Source organism: Pollicipes pollicipes, unplaced genomic scaffold, assembly GCF_011947565.3.
Source record: "Pollicipes pollicipes isolate AB1234 unplaced genomic scaffold, Ppol_2.1 Scaffold_2555;HRSCAF=2994_pilon_pilon_pilon, whole genome shotgun sequence".
Classification (NCBI taxonomy): Eukaryota; Metazoa; Arthropoda; class Thecostraca; order Pollicipedomorpha; family Pollicipedidae; genus Pollicipes; species Pollicipes pollicipes.
In genome coordinates this window covers 43,946,676-43,967,573 of record NW_023596136.1, presented here as the reverse complement: position 1 = coordinate 43,967,573, position 20,898 = coordinate 43,946,676, and the positions used below count along the sequence as shown (strand labels likewise).

The 20,898-nt window shown below is 48.7% G+C and overlaps 1 protein-coding gene across 1 annotated transcript; it reads right to left on the bottom strand.

The window, feature by feature from the left end:
- Positions 1–1,459: 1,459 nt before the first annotated feature.
- On the bottom strand, positions 1,460–12,934 carry LOC119109807 (uncharacterized). Its single transcript, XM_037233564.1, has 5 exons — positions 12,855–12,934; positions 4,650–4,803; positions 3,540–3,650; positions 2,701–2,870; positions 1,460–2,354 (listed from the first exon to the last, which is right to left on the bottom strand). Exons 2-5 carry the CDS (start codon positions 4,800–4,802, stop codon positions 2,138–2,140), a joined length of 651 nt encoding a protein of 216 aa, XP_037089459.1. The 5' UTR covers position 4,803; positions 12,855–12,934; the 3' UTR covers positions 1,460–2,137.
- Positions 12,935–20,898: the final 7,964 nt, after the last annotated feature.

Below are 20,898 nucleotides of genomic sequence, written 5' to 3'. Positions count from 1 at the left end.
AGTTTCTACGGGCAGAATTTTATGAGAAATGAGAGCATAGACTGCTTATGGCCAGCCAAGACCAGTTGGCTGAAATATGCGGATCATTGTGCGTCACAACAGATGACCCCAAATTCAGGTGACTGCTGTCCAGAGTATCTCACAGGATTTTGTCATTAAATCGCTCTCATTAAATCGTTCTCACCACCTCTGGGGAATCGGAGACCGACCAGTGCTAGTGCTGCCGGAGCTGTTGCCTTGGCTGTAGCTACACAGACCAGTACAGACGACCTTTTGCATGCCTCCTAGTTTTGCTCTCGGTCGACGGAATTTTTAACAGAGCTGAGCGTGCGGCCCCGCCTGTCGGAACATCTTCTAATCCACTAACTACATCCTCATCAACGTGTCCACCTCCATCGACCGTGGGAGGCTCTATCTTCGTCTGTCATTTGCCTATGGGTGATACTAGGGAAAATGTGTATTTGGCAGTGTTGTAGTCGAGATTGTGGTCCGTGAACCAATGTGAACGATGTGTGGCGATTAACGCAAGGAAGCTGATAAGGCTTACTAAAACATGGTTAGCAGTTTTTTTTAAATTTGATCCGAACCCTTTGAATGGATGGATTTCTGGGATCAGTGCTCACGCTGAACAGTGCTTGTTGCGTGAGCCCTGACCCCTACCATCCGATCGCGCAATTCCAGGCAACGGCAGAATTTAGTGGCGAAAGCTTAACGTGCCGCAATGCTCGGCACGGTCCATCTGCCCCTGACGTCAACTGACCTTTAGCGCTACCGCTGCTACCGGCCGCAGGCCATACCTGTCAAGGGCAAATAGCGAGCGCCTAAAGCGACTCGAACCCACCCCGCCACGGGAGGGTGAATCGGGAAGCAGGCGCTCTAACAAACTGATCCACTGGGACATCACCGAATCATTTGGCTGGAGGGAGGCTTGTTTTTCAGCTTTATATCGACTCCATGTCTCAATGTGAAGGTGACAAATTGACATCTCGATCGATAACACTTGTTTCCTTGTCGGCATTGCCTCATCCTCCCGAGTGTACTGTTAGGGTTGCAGTGGAGCAGAAAAATCATGCCTTATCAACCAGACTGTGTGCAAATGTTTCACATGGTAGGCAGCACACATTTGAGGACATTGGATGCCTTGTTGCTGAGAACAGCTGAAGATGCTGTCAGTTGTTGCAAATAATTAACTTGTAGATGGTGTGGCGGCTGATGCGGGCTGGGTTGGGACAGGCTGTTGAGAGTTGAGGTTCAAGAGTTGTGGTTCAGGTTCAGAGTTGTGGCACCGAGCGAGCCATCATTGGTCGGTCTGCATACTCGCTCGAAATACGTCACATTGAGTGGATGGATGTGCTGGCTTGTCAAGTGCGGTCAAAAGCGTGAAATGCTTCTGCAACACTGTGAAAGGCCTTAGTACCCCAACATCGCCTGCCGTTGCTAGGCACACAAAGACCGCATGGCTGTTTCAGGTGAGCATGTACTCGAAAAACATTAAAGCCATAGGTGAACGGACAAAACAGTATACCAACTCATAACACACAATGGCATGGTCGCATCACAAAGAGCAGATGGACTTCCAAAACAGAACAATAGCGTTGATAAGCATCGAACAGTAAAACAATCGCTGAAACTTGCAGGGCGCAGCGGCGTATACGCGACGAGATATGGTTATGCAGTCAGCCGCCGCGCACATAGACAGAGATACGTGTGCAATGTTGCATGCTTATATGGGCAGCATGGTCAGCCCTCGCTGCAGTCGCGCCAGCCCGACGTAAATAAGGAGAATCCGGGCCAATCGTACATTGGCTTTCTAATCCTTCCCCTTTTCATAATTTAAGCTTCTGCGTAGCTACGCTCGGACAGATAAGAGCAGCTCGTGCTCAGCATATTGTAAAACATGACTGGCTTAGCCAGCATTAAGGCGCAAATAGTGCAGTTTCTAAAACGCATTTTAAAGTGCCGTGCTTATGTACACACATGCGCCACCCCAGCCTGCAACATCACGCACCCGCCTCCCGTTTGTCATACGAAGACACGCTGGAGGCCGACGGAATACCGGCTCATCGAGAGCTTAAGCTGAGACCTTCTCATACAGACGCGCTGTCAGCCAGTCGAACACTACGCAAGACACTCAGCCTCACTGCGCGTCGGCGACTGGCGCTGGCACCACACTCAGCAGCCTCGGCTGGTGTGACGCCTCCACCAGCTGCAGGATCGACTTGCTGCTGAACTGGCAGGTCGAGTAGAGCTCGGCGCACGTCTCGGGGTCGCTCTTGGAGCCGATGTAGGCGGCGTAGTTGTACCGGCCCCGTGCCGTGTCCAGGGCGGAGGTGGGAACAGGTGCCGGATTCGAGCTGTCGGCAGGCGGCACAGTTTGTTTGAGCTATACCAAACCTTTTGAGGTTTTATTCGGGGAGTCCGGATATTGGGTAAGAAATCAGGTGCTCTGGACGTTAAGGGGATTTTGTTTCCTGGTGCGATTAGTCCGGTCTAGTCTTGCAGCAGGCAGCTATTGGTGTGGCCAATTTTATGAGATATTTGTACTTGCGAAACAAAAATGACGCGCCATCAAGAGAGGAGAGCACCGCGTATTACGTTTGCTTAGGGACACTTTTTGAAGCAAAGTGTGTCGCGGTTCATGGCCGGCTACCAACTAGTTGCTTGTTTCAAACGGAGGTCATAGATGATGCGTCAGCTCACCCGAACAGGCTGATGATCAGCTTGCCGAAGTCGTCGACGTCATCCCCCAGGGCCGCCTGGGCCTCCAGCTCACAGACTACGCGCATGCCGCACTGGTCCTTGTCCTGACCCATAATCTTCTCGAAGTCCTGCTCCACCTCGCCAGTGCCAGTAGTTGAGCGGCGGCGGCGCTGTGGCAAACGGCAGCGCCACCAGGCGGCGCGTTTCCAGCGACGCCACACGGCAGATACGAAAAACACAGCTCGTGGGGCTGAGCTGCTGTGCCCGCTTTATTCGGTACTCAGAGGCGAAACTATGAATGATTATTTTGGGAATCACGCAATATTCCCGTCTTAATGCATGCAGGATCACACACCGAAAGTGTATAAGTGTCGCATGGGAGGGGCTCGTTCCCCGAAAAAATTTGACGATTTCCATCCATGACAACAATGCAGTACCACGACGTGTCTAAAACTGATCCGTGGCACTGGGTGGGCAAAGATAACAAGTCAAGTTCTGGTAGGCCTTCAAGACATTTTCGCTATCAAGATAACCCACCTCAAACGTACCCAGATGGCGTTTTCGCAGATAGTCACAGGACTGAGTAGCATCATATTAACAAGTGTGACTGAAAAATGCCTTACTCCATTTGCTTGTGACTGAAAAATGCCTTACTCCATTTGCTGACCATATTGATATGACGCTGCAACTTCACCACACATGAGAGAATTGAATAGCTAATGACGTTTCATGGAGCTGCACCGGCCTTAAACAAGCACGCTGTCTTTCAGCAAACAAAATAACACAAAACTTAGTACAATGGTGAAGGGGTTCTGCGACGGGATGCGAATGGAGCTTACGTAGTACTGGGGCTGGTAATAGCCAGGGGAGTATCCGTTGTATCCACCGTATCCGCCATTGTAATATCCTCCGTAGTACGGAGCGTACCGGTATCTGTTCCTCCTCCGACTCTGTGAAGAAGTCCATATCCATAAATGCACACCATTCTGAAGACCATACTTGCACGCGAATTTGTTCGCTTATAGAAAGACGACGATGGTTGGATACTAAGATGGAGTAAAGCAGCGAATCTTCTTCAAGGGTATGTTTCACATTTGAAGATAATGAACCGAGCATTATATATGATTAAGTAAGTTCGCTTAACACTTTGGTACACTTTTAAGCAGAAATGGTTCCTCTTGGCAACACAATTTCTGTTCATTTAATACGTTCCTCAAAACGTTGTTGTATGATCACGTCATGGTACCCTTCACAATATTGAGCAAGTGCCAACTGACGGCCGTTTCATCTGGAAATTGTGCTCACGAACGCCAGATATAAACGACTGGGCAATTATATTTTCATTGACCTTGATATGGTTTATGGAATGGCAAGATTTAAATGGCGTTATTATGACTGCATGGAAGCCTGGGAGACTTTGGAAAAGTCAACCCGAAAAAGTCCGCACGTTTTCGCGGGTGTGTAGCCCAGAAACTGGGAGGATTTAGGTCTTAGGAGGGACAGAGCTGTGAACTGCATTGAATGATCTTTAATAGCGCCATTTCAGTTCAAAACCCCATACAAATATGGGACACTCCCCTTAACTTAGCATAATTTGAGCTCGGAGAATATGCACAGAAGTACTGTGAAAAGCGCTCAAATGTGTAACAAGATGTCTGGTGGCATCGATGAACATTGGGAAACGCGAACACTGAAACCATTATGTCAAGAACCAGGCAACAGTGTGATGTCACTATCGAGGTATTGTTCGGTTCATTGTTGCACGTTTTTTGGTTAACACGCCCAGTACACCAAGACTATACACATCAGCGATGAAATCGTACGTTTTATCTTGAAACAATTTCATGTTGCGGCAGCAACCAAGCCTCTCGTCTGGTGCTGTTCTCTGCCGGCGACGTCAGGCCTCTCTTCTTGTGCTGCTCCATTGCCGGCGGCGTCGAGCCTCTCACCTGATGCTGTTTGATGGCCAGCGCGCCAAGGCCGACCACAGCGGTGCCGGCCAACGCCAGCGTCGCTCCGTTCACCACGCCCTGGGTGTAGGCGTCCTGAGACGCCGCCCAGCCCAGCGCGCACGCCACCACCGCCAGATGCAACAGCTTCATCCTGCGGCGCGGGAGGGAGGCCGTGTTGGTTCCGTGCGATCGGCTGGGGGTGCGCTGATGGCCCGACCGCGCGGCTCGGGGACACTGAGGACTACCTGTGGCCCCAGCTGCACAGCTCGGGAACACCGAGGACTACCTGTGACCACAGCTGCCCAGCTTGGGAACACCGAGGACTACCTGTGGCCCCAGCTGCACAGCTCGGGAGCACCGAGGACTTCCTGTGGCCCCATCCGCACGGCTTAGGTACACCGAGGAATACCAGTGGGTTTAACCGCGCGGCTCGGGGGCACCGAGGACTACCTGTGGCCTAAACTGCGTGGCTCGGGGGCACCGAGGGCTACCTGTGCCCCCCGCCCCCCCGGCCGCATGCATGTATCCGAGCAATCAAGTGTTTTTCCTTGGTGCATCTACCGGCGGATCTTGTTGTGGTGCGTGCAGCTAGGGTATGGGACGGCATCTTGCTGTATTCACAGGGTGGGCCGCGAACAGCACTCGTGACCCCAGTGACCCCAGAGTGACCCCAGCACTTGTGACCCCAGAACTCGTGACCCCAGCGTATGGGCGTCCCGGAAAATGCTGGCTGTCACAAAGGCCCTCTGTTCGTGACCAACAGCCCGTGGATCACTCCCTAGTGACGGAGTGGAGCTGCTTTGCCGAGTGCCCTTTCTGCCCTGGCCTTGACCCAGTGTTCTTATAAAACCAGCGGTCAGGGGAGTGTTGTTTGTCGGGAATTATAAACAGATAGTTCGTGCATGTGACTGCTGAATGCGTGATGGCCATCTGCGATCTCCAAAACAAAAATGTCATATTGCGCATTGGTATCCTACCCACTCCTACGCACAATTGAATCTTTTTCTGTTTTCTTTTTTTTAATCCGCAATATGCCAGTCGACGGATGTATCTAAAACATATGTATGCTGCTCAACGTTCGGTAGTGTCATCTTAAGCAGTACGATGTTTTCGAGGTCCGGATTGTTTTCAATAATTTTGCCTCAAGCACCAGCAGATGGTTACGTTGTTACATTTTATGTGTGACCGTAGATAAGCCAGAATATGGTTTCACCAAATACCGTGTACAGATAGAATTCAAATCCATTTCTTCCTCTTTTCTTCCATGTAGCGACACCGAATGAATGCCAGGTTTCTTCATCAGGACCGTACATTCTTGTCCCGCCTCCCCGCCCCCCGCGCCATTTCCGCCGCCTCTGACAGCACGTACGCAATGCACGTTATTGCAACATTGCTCTTCACTGAGCGGTCTTTGCAGTTGATGTCCCCCCCCCCTCTCCCTGCGTCAACTGTGCCAAGGCTGGCACAGCGCAAGCGGAACACATCACCTGCAAACGAACTTGACCACCCCGGGCTTGTGGACGGGCAGTGAAGGTGGGCGGACGATTGTCCCGGCAGGTGATGGAGTCACGTACTTTGGAAAATATTGATGCAATTTTACTTTACATAAATCAACGGTACCGGACAGACCAAATCCCAGCGTTTATATTGAAGCTATCATGACTGCGAGCATACTGATGGCCTTGATCATTAAACGCGGCCGTTCCAACCGTTGTCTTTAAGCCCAGTAGTTGAGGGCCAAGCCGTTTTGGAGGCTGTGCAGTCGTGTGTGCACGAGATCCTCGATCACTGCGACTGGGCCATCGACTGCTGCGACGTGCTGCCGTGGTGAACGATCAAGAGATGCCCATCAAGCATTGCGACAATACAGGTTGACGGTACAGGAGATTGGACACTTTTCACAACAGGCGGAGTTCTGACATGGCCATCATTGATATGCTGCTGTGCAATCGTATGTCTGCCCCGGCGGCAAAGCCGTGCCTTGTTTAGGGGGAATACATGTGCTTCATGATATCAACAGGACGGGTCTTGGTCCACAATTTTTCAACGTGATGTGTCCTTATGCTGACGACAACCGACTTTCTGTATACCGAAAAATAAAATGTACTCAGTATATGATATACTCAATGTATAAAAGATGTAATATACAATATACTCAAATTCCATGAGATCCACTCAACACACACACGCACACACACACACACACACACACACACACACACACGCACACACACACACACACACACACACACACACACCACACACACACACACACACACACACACACACACACACACACACACACACACACACACACACACACACACACACACACACACACATGTATATATATATATATATATATATATATATATATATATACCTATGCTTAATCGACGTTTAAGGGCAGCGCTTTTCACAATGCGGTGAGGGTGAACATGCTCGTGGTCATGAGTCATGATCTCACAGGATATTCTAATAATTGTTTGATTCCTTCCTTTAACAGATCAACGCCCTGGCATAGTCAAGGTCGAATACTTCAGAGTAAGAAAAAATCATTCAATCAAAAAACGGAGCGTGATGTACCGGTATACCGATCCGGTACCTGATCGGTACCGGTACCGATCAAGATTACAGCGCCTTTCAAAGCCGACCTATTGCGCCCATGGCACGAAGGTGTTTAACCGGACCGATGCACCTTATCCCCATGGCCTTATTCAGCACTTGACCTCAAGGCGAGTACAGTGGGGCACAGAGAGCGCGCGGCCCGCGCCACCTATGACCTGGTTCAATATCCGGAGAACGCATGCGCTGTAAGTCGATGACCTCCTGAAGGTCACTTGGCGGCCGGTGGGCAGCGAGCCGGGTCCGGCCTAGTCACCAGAGCGTGGCGCGTGACGCTGTGTGACGTCACCAGCGCTGGGTCTCGACACGGCCCGGTGAGGGTGACCGGTCTCGGTGCGGGCGCCAAGGTCGAGCGGCCAGACCAGCAGCGGCCGCCGCCGCGTGTTGGGGACCAGGTAATGGATCACTCGCCAGAGGCGGAGCTGGTGATCGGCTGTCGTGGCGAGCAAGTGACTCAGGCAGAATTGTGATATTTGGTGGAAATCCCACAGATCTGGTGTCGTTGTGACATCTCTTGATGGAAGTGGGATGGGATTCGTGATCATCTGTGTCAATCTGTCTGCATCATCTGTATCATCTGTATCAACCATCTGTACCACGTTTCCCTCCAGTTCTTAAGAGGATTCAGTACAACAGTGAGCTTCTTGCCCAAAGATGTGATGTTGGGTAATGACGGGACCCAGTCTGGAACCCACTCTAATACAGTGGTGATCTGTATTACCCACATCAGCAACTAAGTTTGAAGGGTTATGGACAGCGCATATAGACAACAAAGACAGCCAGGGAATTCATGTCCACTGGATGCTAGTGTTATGCACTTGTTGGGAAAGCTCTCTAACCCATATTCAACACATCGAACAATCAGGGTCATATCCCACTGGCCAAGCTGTAGCCTGCGCTGACCGGTGGAGGACGAGGCACCCCGCCTGAGGCCGTACCACTGTTGGGCAGACGCCACTGGCGGCCTAACAACACCAGCAGCAAGCGGCAGGCGCCCCATCCCGGCAGCTGCACCGCGGTCGGCTCGGACAGCATCGTCCGGCGAATCAGCAGGCCGCGACGGCCGCGAACCGGCTCCGAACAGCGGCGCTCGGCTCCGGCAGCTCCAAGAGTGCAGAGTGGTGCAACGCAGTGGCACTGGGCCAATCCGCCGCGCATGCACGGCGTGGGGACACCGCCGGCGAGCGGCCGGCTTTATCCGGTCTTTCTTGCGACACGTCGTCCCACGCAGCAGCCCTTTTGCATCTGTTCGGCAGTGAAAGGCCAGATCGCGTCGTGATTGGTTGCCTCACCAGATCGCGCTGTGGTGGGTTGCGTGATTGGTTGCCGCTGTTGGGCAAGCAGGCTGACCGCCGACTGACCGCAAAACTGCGAAACAAGACGACTTTTTGTCTTGGTGACTCGGAATGGAAATATTAGTTTTCATGGACATATTAAGGCTAGGTCTGTATGTTACCAGTATCTTGTGCATCGAGCTCCGTCCTGGCTGGTGTGAATATACTGTTTCAATAAATATTTGTGCGCTTGGTGTCTAAACATGGAAACATCGAGCTAAACCCTGGCTAACAGAAGTATCAGGGACGTGCCGGTGGGCTCAATTAGATTTAGTAGCATCGCGATAAGGCGGATCACGGCTCGATGATAAAACTGTTGTTCGTAGCCAGTATTAAGCCCCATAAGCGGAATTTCACGAAATCATTTATGTGGCCAAGAACTGATCTGCAGGAGTACTTCTTAACAGTGGTACTTTATTGTCCTTAGGTCGTTTTTAAGGACCTTTTGGTGATTTTTGGTTCCTTGTGAAAAGGTCGAAAAAGCTTAAAGATGAAGTAAAACTGAACGCAGCAACAGGCAAGTCTTTCGGTTGGAGCGAATGCAGCGATATAATCAGTTAGACCTGCAACTAGCATTGCATGATGTTCAAAAAATATCGTAGATTTCCCGCAGACCTTCACGATCAAAATCGGTGCTCGCCGAAAGGGAACAAACAGCAAATCAGTTGTCCAAGAGTTTCACGATTCAACAATGCGAACCGCATCGCGATTGACGTCTGGGTTTGACACGAAACTTTCGATCCAAGCGTATAACACTTTCAACAAGTTTGCAAGAAATAGGTGTGTTTTGACTAGGCCCAGCTTAATCACTGTCAGTCAAGTGACGACTGGTTCCAAAAATGGTCACTACGACGCGTGGTTGCGTGCTTGCAGTGGTTTAAAGATAGGATGAGATTAGGACGCGGATTTAGAATCAATCCATGAACTACTATTGACTGCGTCGGGGCGTTTTCAAAATACCGGGGCCGGGATTCGATTGGATTCGCGATTCACTGGCACCAGTGAGTAAGAACAGTGAGTGAGTAATTCATTGAGGAAGGTACAAAGTAGAAATTTATGTTTTCATCTTTCTGGAAAAAGGCCGAAATATGGGAGCCTGATTTTTCGGAGGGATCTTCATGCAAAGATGGGATGGGTCTGCTCATACTGGGAGGTGGAGCTGAGCTGTAAGACCAGGCGCACCAAGGTAAGATGCATGGGTTGGATTGGACCGAATTCCGGAACTTCAACCGATCAACAGTTTTACTCCTCAGCTCTACTCAGCCGTCCTAAATCACGTTGTCGTCACATTTTTATGGCTTTTGAACTTGTAAACCCCACCTGGATGGCATCAAGCATAAGAGCATTACCATGTGTCTGTGCCAACCATGAATCCTGAATTTCTTGTCCGATTCTGTATTACTATTGCTATCGTGGTCCTGGCGGCGACCTAACGTTGCCTGAGTTGCTTTTATTGAGAAGATGCACACATGTTCACAAGGTCGCAATAGCCTTCCCACTAACGCCAGCCCAACAATGACACCACTCCCGTGCACAGCGCGTCCCAAGAGTCACACGTGACTGCGTCACGCGCCTGTGGCAATCCGTGACACGCGCCGTGTGCAGGTGCAGCATTGCGGTCGCGGCGGTCGGCCTGGTTTTGGTTTATGACACGCTCGGGAACCACAACCGATCGAGTCACGCTTCATTCTGAGTCAGTTGTTACTGGCGCGCCTCCCCACTGAAGGGGGGTTGTCGCCCCACGATGTGTTTTAATCGATAAAGATTGTAGGTGTTTTGACACGAACGTGATTTAAGGCAGATGCGACAGCCGCGGAAGTTATTTGAGCGCAGCCATTGGGTTTGATTTAGACTGAATTGATGCACAACCTGCCAGAGTTTTAAATCGATGAGGCGTATCTTTAAATCTTACACATGTTATCATACTCGCCACTGGTGATTCGGAATCTTCCAACTCTGATTAGCAAATTCAACGATTCCTTAAACGATTGCATGACTTCTGGCACGATAACGAATGGCATCGCTTATGGAACTCAATGGCCTGCAACGTCGCGTAACCTGTTTATGACCAGCTGGGCTGAGCTGGTATAATGGACTGAGCAACCGCGGGCTGGCGCCGTATAATTCGCCACACCCCGTGTGCAACACAGTCGTGAAGTCTGCAAAACCAGGATCACGAAGGTGGACTGATGCGCTGTGGCATGCAAGCAGTATGACGTAACAGGATGACAAGCTGTAAAAATTGAAAACCATGAGGATTAGAATTTTCCTCTCTCTATATATATGCATATATATATATATATATATATATATATATATATATATATATATATATATATATATATATATATATATATATATATAAAGATATATATATATATATATATATATATATATATATATATATATAAAGATATATATATATATATATATATACACATATACGTATATATAGCTATCTATCTTTATATATATATATATATATATATATATATAAAGATAGATAGCTATATATACGTATATGTATATATATACATATCTTTATATATACATATATATATATGTATATATATATATATATATATATATATATATATATATATATATATATATATATATATATATATGAATGCCTAAAATAGCATGCTTTGCAGAGTTTTGGTGCCCGTGATGCCACCAACCGGCGCCCATCCGGAGGGGGGTGGAAGGAAGTAGCTTCTGTCGCTTCGATGCAAACATCTCTCAGACAAGCTAAATGATCGGGCTGGTTCTATTAATCGATTGCCGAAAGTCTGTTATCGGCGACGACATGCACCAATTCTGCAGATGTTGACAATGAGGCAGCAGGGTCGTTCCAAGGCAAAGCATTCCTAGGACTATGGCCCAAAGTTTTCAATCCTGGTAATTGATACTAGGCCGGCTATGAATACTATCGTTGGGCAGCTGCTAGCTTTAGTAGTTACAAATCTGTTAAACAGCTCCTGATGTTTAGTCATTTAGCACTAGTAGCTGTGACAGCTATATCAGCTGTATCATCGTACATGAGTTCAAATATTGCGGAGGCGGATACGTCAAGCCATAGGGTGGTACTAGCTATAGCCATATCGGAAATAACTACCATGGTGGTTATTAGTGCTCATCTCAACACGGCGGCAGACATGCATTTTACCTAAACAGCTTTGTGTACCCAGCTTCCGCCGCAGATCCAGGTTATTGATAGAAGTGTTCACAAATATCTCACGACGGGAGGGAGTAAAACGCTGCTTTTTGCGTTTCAGTGCTTCGTTTATGCCAAATATTTTGTTTTGCCCCTCAATATTCTGTATCTGCCACTCCAAAACGGCTTGCATTATGCCTTTGGATTTACTATAAGCAGCGTCAAGGTACATTAACAATGCTACTGATTTTACTGTTGTATTTTGGTGAAGCAGTGAGTCAATATTTACCCTGCGTTTTACCAGTGTGGCACGTCATTGTTTTTGTTTTGTTTGCGTGGTGCAAATAGCGCAGTTAGTGCAAAACATATACACTCGCGTGAGACGTCGCTTGTCAGGAGGGGCTCACTTCGGCATCAAACAATTCCCGTGAATTTCAAGCAAAGTTCGGTACATGACAATAAGGTGTGCTTCTAATAATTAACTAGTAAGCATCAGCGAGAGTTATGTGATAATCTAGAACTGCACATTGTTCAGCATTGCGATTGGTCGTGTAGGCCGACTAAGCCGTAATGACACGGAACTTTATCTGATGATCTGTAAAGTAAATCGCGATGCCTATTTGCTAGCGGTCTGGGCTGTTTTGTCGTACAATTAATTGTCCTGCCGATTGTTAAAAAATTTGGAGGTGATGAAGCTTTCAGATATGTAGCTTTGAATGGACTTGGTTCCATCCAGAGCAAACGCATAAACAAATACATATCGTACCAGTTTGCATAGAATGATCATGAAGTTGTCTTTGCCCATCGACAACGAAACAAGAAACGCATCTTAAACGGGCTCCCAAATAACGTCTCAAACTTATCGCAGGCCTGAGAGGTAAACTCACTCGTACGTTGATCGTAACCGGCTGAAACCGACAGCAACCACACATAAACCACTCATCGCGACCTTGACCATGGCGTGCGTACACGCTGAGCTCCTGCCTCAACACCCGCCTGTCACAGACCTGAACGTCGACCGCCCGACCGCAAACGCGCCGACCGACAATCCAGCACGGAGCTCCCACCCTGCCGCCAGCCTCTCACCTGCACTGAGCGCGTCAACCTGTAGTCGTCACCGCACCACGCCTCCGAAAACAAGAGTGACTGCATCTGGGTCAGCAGCGCGCTTATATGCGCGGCGCGCCGTCGGGCCTTGGCGGTGACGCCGGAGGTCACGGGACGGACCCGCGCCGGCGCGGAACACGGTCGGCTACTCCGGATCGGATCGCCGGTACCGCGGCGCCGACGAGTCAGTGAACTGTTGACACACCGTCGAGGTCAAGGTGCCGCCACTCTCACTCGCCGCGGAGTAGTGGCCTGCTGCGGCAGGGCCGCGTAGCTCGCGCGGCTGGCGGCGCGCGGCCGCGGGGCGATGGCGAGGTGGCGGCCTTCGGGCTTCCCCGTATTCGAGTCCGGTTGGGTCCGGTCTGGGTCCGGTCTGGGTCAGGTGGAGCTGGCCACGGTCAGGAACATCCGGTCTTGCGTGAGTGTTTTTTCCTCTCGCTACGCTAAGAGCTTGCGTGGTTTTACGCAATGAGCTCGGTATAATGCACTCGTTACCGGGACAAAGTTGATAATGCAACAGATCCTGGTGCGACTTCGGGTGTTGTCAGGAGCGTCAGAGGACACCGGCGCAGACAGTCACGCGCATGTACTGTCCATTGAAGCTCCAAGGGAGCGGAGCTTCCTGCACTACCGGACGGCTGGCAAGCCCGTGGTCAGGACAGCGTTGTCCGTCATGTATTGCCCCTGGCCCTATTTCAGTCCCGAGATGTTGCATTCTGTCTGGTTACGGGCGACGCCAGCGATAATGGGCAGGGAGCTATGGCGTGGCGCTGGTGTTTATGCTAGTGGAAAATTAGTTTGAGGATTCAGCGTTATCCGCCAACTGGGACACAGAACTGTCGGATCTGCCAGATGCAAACTGGGATTTGGTCTGGTCTTCCATCTTTCTCAGACCGATGCTAGCCGGCGGCTATGTAAGCGAGTCTGTAAATGGGAAGCTACCGACAGCTTTCCGTTTTGTCGTAAGCTTAGGTAGTACCTGAAACTGACCAGTGGTGCTGCGGAGAACCGCTTGTTCATAATTGAGATCTGCGCGGGCGTGACAATCGCTGGCGAGGACCAGCTGCAGTGGCTTGTGCGGGAGGTGCGAGTCAACCGGCAGAATATTAGCATTTTGATAAGTGTGCACTTGACATTTAAAGTTGCAGTGATGTACAATGTCTAAGGCGTTCATGACGATTGTTTTATTAAGCGATGATGTAACGTGAATAGCTGTTTCGTACATCCGTTTTCATTCACAACGTTTGGCATTTTCTTTGTTCTTGTTCGTGGTCAAACAAAGTCTTGAAAGATCAACAAAATGTCAAATGGTTTTAATGAACGATTAAATGAGCTCCAATCACATTAATATACACACAAGTGAGTCACTTTCGTTGCACGGATTGGATTTGGTCAAGTGACATACCAGCTAGATGTTACGGTAAAAAAATGTGGAATCGGTATGCTATGGCAGCGGTAAGGGCTTTGTTTCAAGCCTCCAAGCTGATGTAAACGAGCTTTTTTTGTAACATCATAACATTTTATAAATTGCTGGCTCTGTGAAAGCAAAAATGAGCCAGAACTGCCAAGCCTGAAGATTTTTCGTGCTCCTAAACATTCAAATTATTGAATAAATGACACCATTGAACTTGGCTTAGATCGGAGCACCAGGCTAGACCTGAGCACCCAAATTTTTTTCCTCAAAAGCGTTGTTCTCGGGCATCCTGGGGTACGCTCCCAAGTCACCTGAGCTATACGAAAGCAAATGACACTGAAAAGACAAGGTGGGGTCAATACGAGCGTAACCTCACCACATTAATGGCTCACATTACGTTCGTTACCTTTCTGAGGGCTACCAATGTTGCTGATCTGAGGTGGCTTCGGATGACATGTTTTGACGTTCGGTAGATCGCAGGTCATTGTGAGGCGTTGCTTCCCAGTCTGGTGTCCATTCTGTGCGATTGCACTCACTTTTTTCATCTAGCAACCACCAGAGACTCTAAATATACTACTCTCGTAACCAAATGTCGCAACAGCAAACAACACGCTGCATATTGATTGTTTCCGGACTATTTTGGCTAACCGAACTTGCTATAACCGTTCGCTGTGATCGCCATACACCATGCAACGGAGTGAGTAACACTGAAGAGATTGCCAGGGAAAACCGGCCTACAAAGACTTCAACCGAGACCTAGGTGCAGACATATCATCTTTTATTTAATCAGTCAAATTCAACGCTTGTAAGTATTGTGACCTGCCCAACAGTACCAAACAGGCCGGGGCTGTAAAGGATAGATTGGCAGATGCCCACAATGCGCAGAGAACGAAACAGATGCGCCATGTTGGCCCGCCATCGCGTAGAGGCATGGTCTTTGTCACACGGGCTTATAGCAATGAACGACTCCAGGAAGTTCGAGCAGCTAAACAATCTAGAAATCATAATAAACGCTACATATTAGCCTGTCATATTTTTGGTACGATGTAGCGACCTCAGAGCCCCTGGTGGCCATGCAAGGAACACGAGCGAGTGCAAACGGTGAAAAATGGATACCGGACTCGAAATTAGCTTTTTAAAATGACTGGACAACGGTCTCACGTCATCAAAGTTCAGCCTAGTCCAGTTGAGGTCAGTAGCCTGGTAAGAGCTCGGAAAGGTCACCAACGTAGTGGAAAACGCTTGTATGATCCGTCGTTAAATACTCTCAGCTAAAATAGCGTGTTGAGTGCCATTTCATCTCGTACATTTGTGACTTTTTGTTGCCAGGTCATGACCGACCTTTAAGGCCGGGTCACACCAGGTCAGGTCAGGTTGAATTGACACTTTGTGCCCATGGAACGGGAATCAACGGCATTGTGTGGACTAAATTTAACTGGATTGAATAAAAAGGGCTCACGTATTCCGCCCATCGTGGTAAATGGTCACAGGGCATCTGTGCAAAGGACGGCAAGGCTCTGTGAATTAATAGCCTTAATCAATAGAGCCACGACCACGGCCGCCTCCGTTGCCTAGGGAAAAGATGCTGGACACGTAATCCAGTGGACTGGGTATGAGTCCCAGAGCGGGTGCATTGCTTTCCCCGACTAAATGAAAAGGTCAGCTGGCAACTGGCCTACAAGGGTCAGCGCTGGCCCGGGGCGGCCGTGTCACAGCATTTTGCGGCACGTAACCCCCCCCCCCCCCCCACACACACACATTCCTATCTGGCGCAAGGGCGGAGGCAAAATTATTCGTTGAACTGGACGCTGAGGTTTGGGTGATGGTTTCAGGGTACACACAACAAGCTGTGCTTAGCAAGTACTGTGAACCCAAAGTCATCCATGCGAACCATTTGGACTACATTTTCTAAAAAAATAACGACATCCAAAAAACTGTCTTGTACTTTTTACTCGCACATACCTACAATTATCTGATCGTACGTATGACGAATTTTCGTACAACTCAGATCAGTCAAGCACGGGAAAACTACATCTTCCCATGCCATTTTGCCACTGAGATGTGCACATCTGAATGATGCAATGTCAGTGAAAACTTGTAAACCAATACGACCCAACACTCTTACCTCAAAAGTCATCGGGAGCTTCATATTTATGCATGATGATCGCTACCTTGGTTTTATGCGATTTTTACATTTGAACCAAATCGAAAAGGCGGGAGTCAAAAGTGCCGATTTCTGTGCGGCTTAACGTGGAATGGCCTTATATTTTACATGCTGAAGATATCGTCTGGTTAAACAGTTAATCACCTGTTCCTATAAGTTGCAAGGTTGTAGTCTTCCCGGAAGCGTTAGGTGCATGGGTCAGGTCAGGTCAGGCCACTCATTCAACTATTGTCTCTTTACATCTCGCAGGAAATTTTGCAACCCGCTTTACAGCTCGCTTGTAAATCGTTTGTATGTAAGTAAATCGTTTGTAACTTGAAGGTATATTTGACTATCGAGTGGACGTGCTCCTAGTCTGCGATGCGATTACAAATAACTGATAATGACACATATGTCACCTGACCTGATGACCTTTCGGCGATACGTCAAACTTGAAATCTTCCTTCCTTTCCTTCTCGTCATTGCCAGAAACCTTCCCGTTGCTGTTCACTGTTGTTGCCATTGCTCCATCCGTGTCATAGCTACGATGCAACCACACCGAAACTGAAATGTCCTAACGGGGGCAATGGTGCCCTTACAAGACACTCATTACAAAAGCAGCATGCTCTCAGTGGTTGAGGGTACGAATCTATGGCCTCCCGCAACCGGGTCAGATGTGGTTGCGAAAATTCATCCCGGGAGAATGTGGCTGAGCTTTTGGGCGGGAAGTGGACCAGGCTGGAGGCGGGGTCGCAGGGGACTACTGCAATCCGGGTGGAGCGACCCAGTAGGTGGAGCAATCTACGCATTGTTTGAAACTTCTCATTGGCTGGTGCTGACATTGCGAACTATTAAGGGCTGAGAACGGGGCGACTGTCGAAGAGGTTAGATCTGAAAGCGCGCCCCAGAGTCCACAGTGCAGGTTTGCAGAAGGTCTGTTCGCGGAATATGCGCTATGGAACTGTGAGTTCGCGAGGTGCTATGCGGAACATATCACAAAGCTATGATTTGCTATGCGGCAAGGAACAAGGTGGTGAGGAAACCTGGAAGCAGGAACAATAACGGAGGTCTAGCGTGCCGCCGTCACGTACTGGTGTCGTGTTGCTCGTGATAACACCGCCCACGTCCACTGCCGTGCCAACTTTGGCCACTCCAGGTCAGCGGGAGATAGTGCCCGTGGGCCGGGCTCAGCGCCTCGTGGCGTCAGGCTGTTGCAAAAGGCTGCACGTCAGATGCGCCTTGGGCCGATTGTCCTCATCACAGCCGATGCGATAGCGTCCGTGTGGAAACGGCACGAGGCGGGACGAAAGCCAAGACGCGGGCGCCCGGCACGGAAAGGCACGAGCGGCTGTATGGGAGGCTTCAACCTCAGACCGCTGATCGGGGCGCGGGAGAAGGGCTCCCGGCTCTCGGGGTCGAGCCAGCAGAGGCGTCGTGCGGTTGCCCAAGCGGCACCAGGCGCCGCCCGCCCGTGAGGTAACTCGGCGCGCGCCGTCGCGTGCCCTCGCGGCCCGCCGGGGAGCAGCGCCGCCTACAAAGCTGACGGCTGCGAGAGTGACGTAACGGTTGACGTCAGCGCAGAGCGGCCGATGCTGACCGTTGGCTGGTGACGCGGCGAAACTGGCACACTGGTGGCCCGTGACGCGTTCCCACAGACGACACGCAGGTGTGGGGCGCGTGGTCTGAAGAAACGCGGGGTTATGGAGTGTCGGAATTGTCCAGAATGTGGAGAAACGACGACGCAATAGCAATACTTCAGGGCGAGCTCAGAGGAGTTACGGTGCGTTCAAGTGCCGAATGGCAAAAAGTTCACTTGAAATCATAGACAATTTCTGGCGGTCGCTTGGCACATAGCCTGTGGCAAAGTTCTCCACTGGCATTGCTTTGGAATCATACGTCGCAGTTTTTGTTTGTTGGCAAAACAGAACTGGAATTAATGCTGTCGCATCGTAAACCAGACAGAGGACCCTTGTGAAGTGACGTGGCGTGGAATTTTTGTTGTCGGGCCGTCATCGAACAGCAAGAGAGGCCCGCCAGCATAGATTCCACATGGTGACACGTAGCCGTCAACCCCGTCCAGATGAACTAAACGCACCCGAACTCGTGAGCAGATGCCAGGGTGGGCCATTTGCAATAAGGAAAAGGCCTTCCGGGATAGAGCGACTGGTGTTAGCACCCTCAACAGTCAGATCTGATGGAAGCGTTGATCGATGCTTATAGGATTAGTTCAGTCTAGCCTTACGTTTTTGGATTATATCGCTGGCAACGACTTTTAGCTATTCCCTGGGCACAGGCTGGACGTGTCTTAGCGTTGATGTAAAATAGCTTTCTGGTGAACTTTCCTTCAATTAGCAGTTAAATTACATACCTTTAAATCACTATAATCGCTCGAGCCCTTCTGTTATTTATCTTCCGTGGTGGATTATGATGAAACTCACTTATCATCAGAAGAACCAATGCGTTGTTTTACTGTCATCGTGCAGGAACTCAGCCAGAATTTGCGACGGGCGGGGGGGGGCCGTTCATGATTCACAATGCCTGCCATGACGCCATGATACCATGACACCAATACCCTGATCTACGATAAATAACTTTTTTATACGAGCGTGCTCCAGCCCTATTAACAGCACCTACGTGTTCTGAATAGACTAACAGACCCCCTACAAAGGCTCATAGGTCCAGTACCTGGCGCTTCGATGAGCTATCGATGTTGGTTTGCTCTGGTGCCCTACTGGTGAAGTGATAGTTTCTGCTGTGTATTGTACATATTCACTCGGCTATCCACTAGTTTTAATATCAAATTGCAGTTGCTACGCTCTGCATATCACTGCTCATGGAAGTCCTGAGAATTTTTAAAAAAATAGTTTCTCTGATCACCACATTGTGAAATTATGTTCAGTGATATCGTGGTGCAAAATTGCACCGGAATCAGACCCGGCGAGGGAAAGGGGCTAAATCCCATTATTTCCCTTGCCTGCGCTCAAGAACATGATATGCCGATAGGCATATCATGTCCTTGTTGAAATTACGCTTTCGCGTTGCTTTATGCGGAAATTACACCTTCGCGTGTTGCACATCACACGTTGAAAAACGGAATTCCCAAGTAACTAACTTCTTGCTCTTAAGTTAAATCATAAATCATTTCCAACGTCTGATAATCTTATAAGGCTTGTACTATTTTAGGTAACGATTGGCGTGTGATCACCCAAATTCCATAGCCACTGTAGCTCTGATTGGGCTGCACAGTGCAATGCAATGCACTTTGTAGCAATAGGCCGAGTATGAAATGGCTGCAAGCACACATTTTCATCAAAACGTAAAAAATTTGAACCTCAGGTTGACTTCAGGAAGTCATCAGTAGCAGTGGTAAGTGTTTTTGGGGTGGAATGCATGACAATTAAGTCACGTTTGTGCTTTCAAATTGTGCTTTCAAAGGAATAGATCCAATCTTTTGCCACAACATGCTGCATGCCAAAACTCTTCCGGGCTTAAAATCTGATTATAAAAATGCTTAAATAGATAATGAAGTAATAAGAAGTGATATAATGGTTATCACATGACAGGTATATATATATATATATATATATATATATATATATATAAATTGCATGTATAATATGATGTATACATATATATATATATATATATATATATATATATATATATATTCGTAAAATTACAAGATTATTTAAAAACTTTAATGATAAAATATTGACGTGCATTTGTTATGTCTGGGTGCTAAGCTCCGTCCTTCAAATAAATTGCAAAACACGAAGCCATGACGTCAGATTTCAAAATGTAAAACACATCACGAGATTGCAAAACACCAAAGCCAAAAACACTTGAAAACTAATCATTGGCTCACACTTTGTCCACGAGCCCTTACCAAAAATAAAGGGGGGCCGAAACGAAATTATGAGGGCACTGACTGACCTGAAATATGTTTACCCAACTTTCAGAAACGAGGCAGCCAAAATTCGCTTTGAACTGAAATGAAGGTGTTAATTTCAGGTTTTCTTGGTTGTTTTGTGGTGAAATGTTCATAAAGCAGAAAGCAACAAAATTGTTTGCTTCCCCTTGAGCACCTACACGTTGTCGCATGCACATTGGCTGGATATATACCTATATTACTGAAAAGCATAACTATCGGATATCATCCTACAGCTATGCACCGCTTGCTGCTACGCATTCTACTGCTATCCAACGCGGCTGCACTGCGTCACTCGGAAGTTATTCTGGGAAAACCTTCGTGGAGGAAACATCCTCCTAAACGTGTGGTGACGTAATGAGAGTCGCTCCAGAACATCATCCGCCGGGGTACGGATTGATGAGCGATGGGCTATGAAGCTGACGTGAGACGAGGACCCCAGCCAACTGCATCCAGGATAATTGATGTCTGTACTGACCTGGTCTAGAGGCCTTTGCCTTTTCTTTGTCAAATCCAACCACGAGTCGTGAGGTGGCTG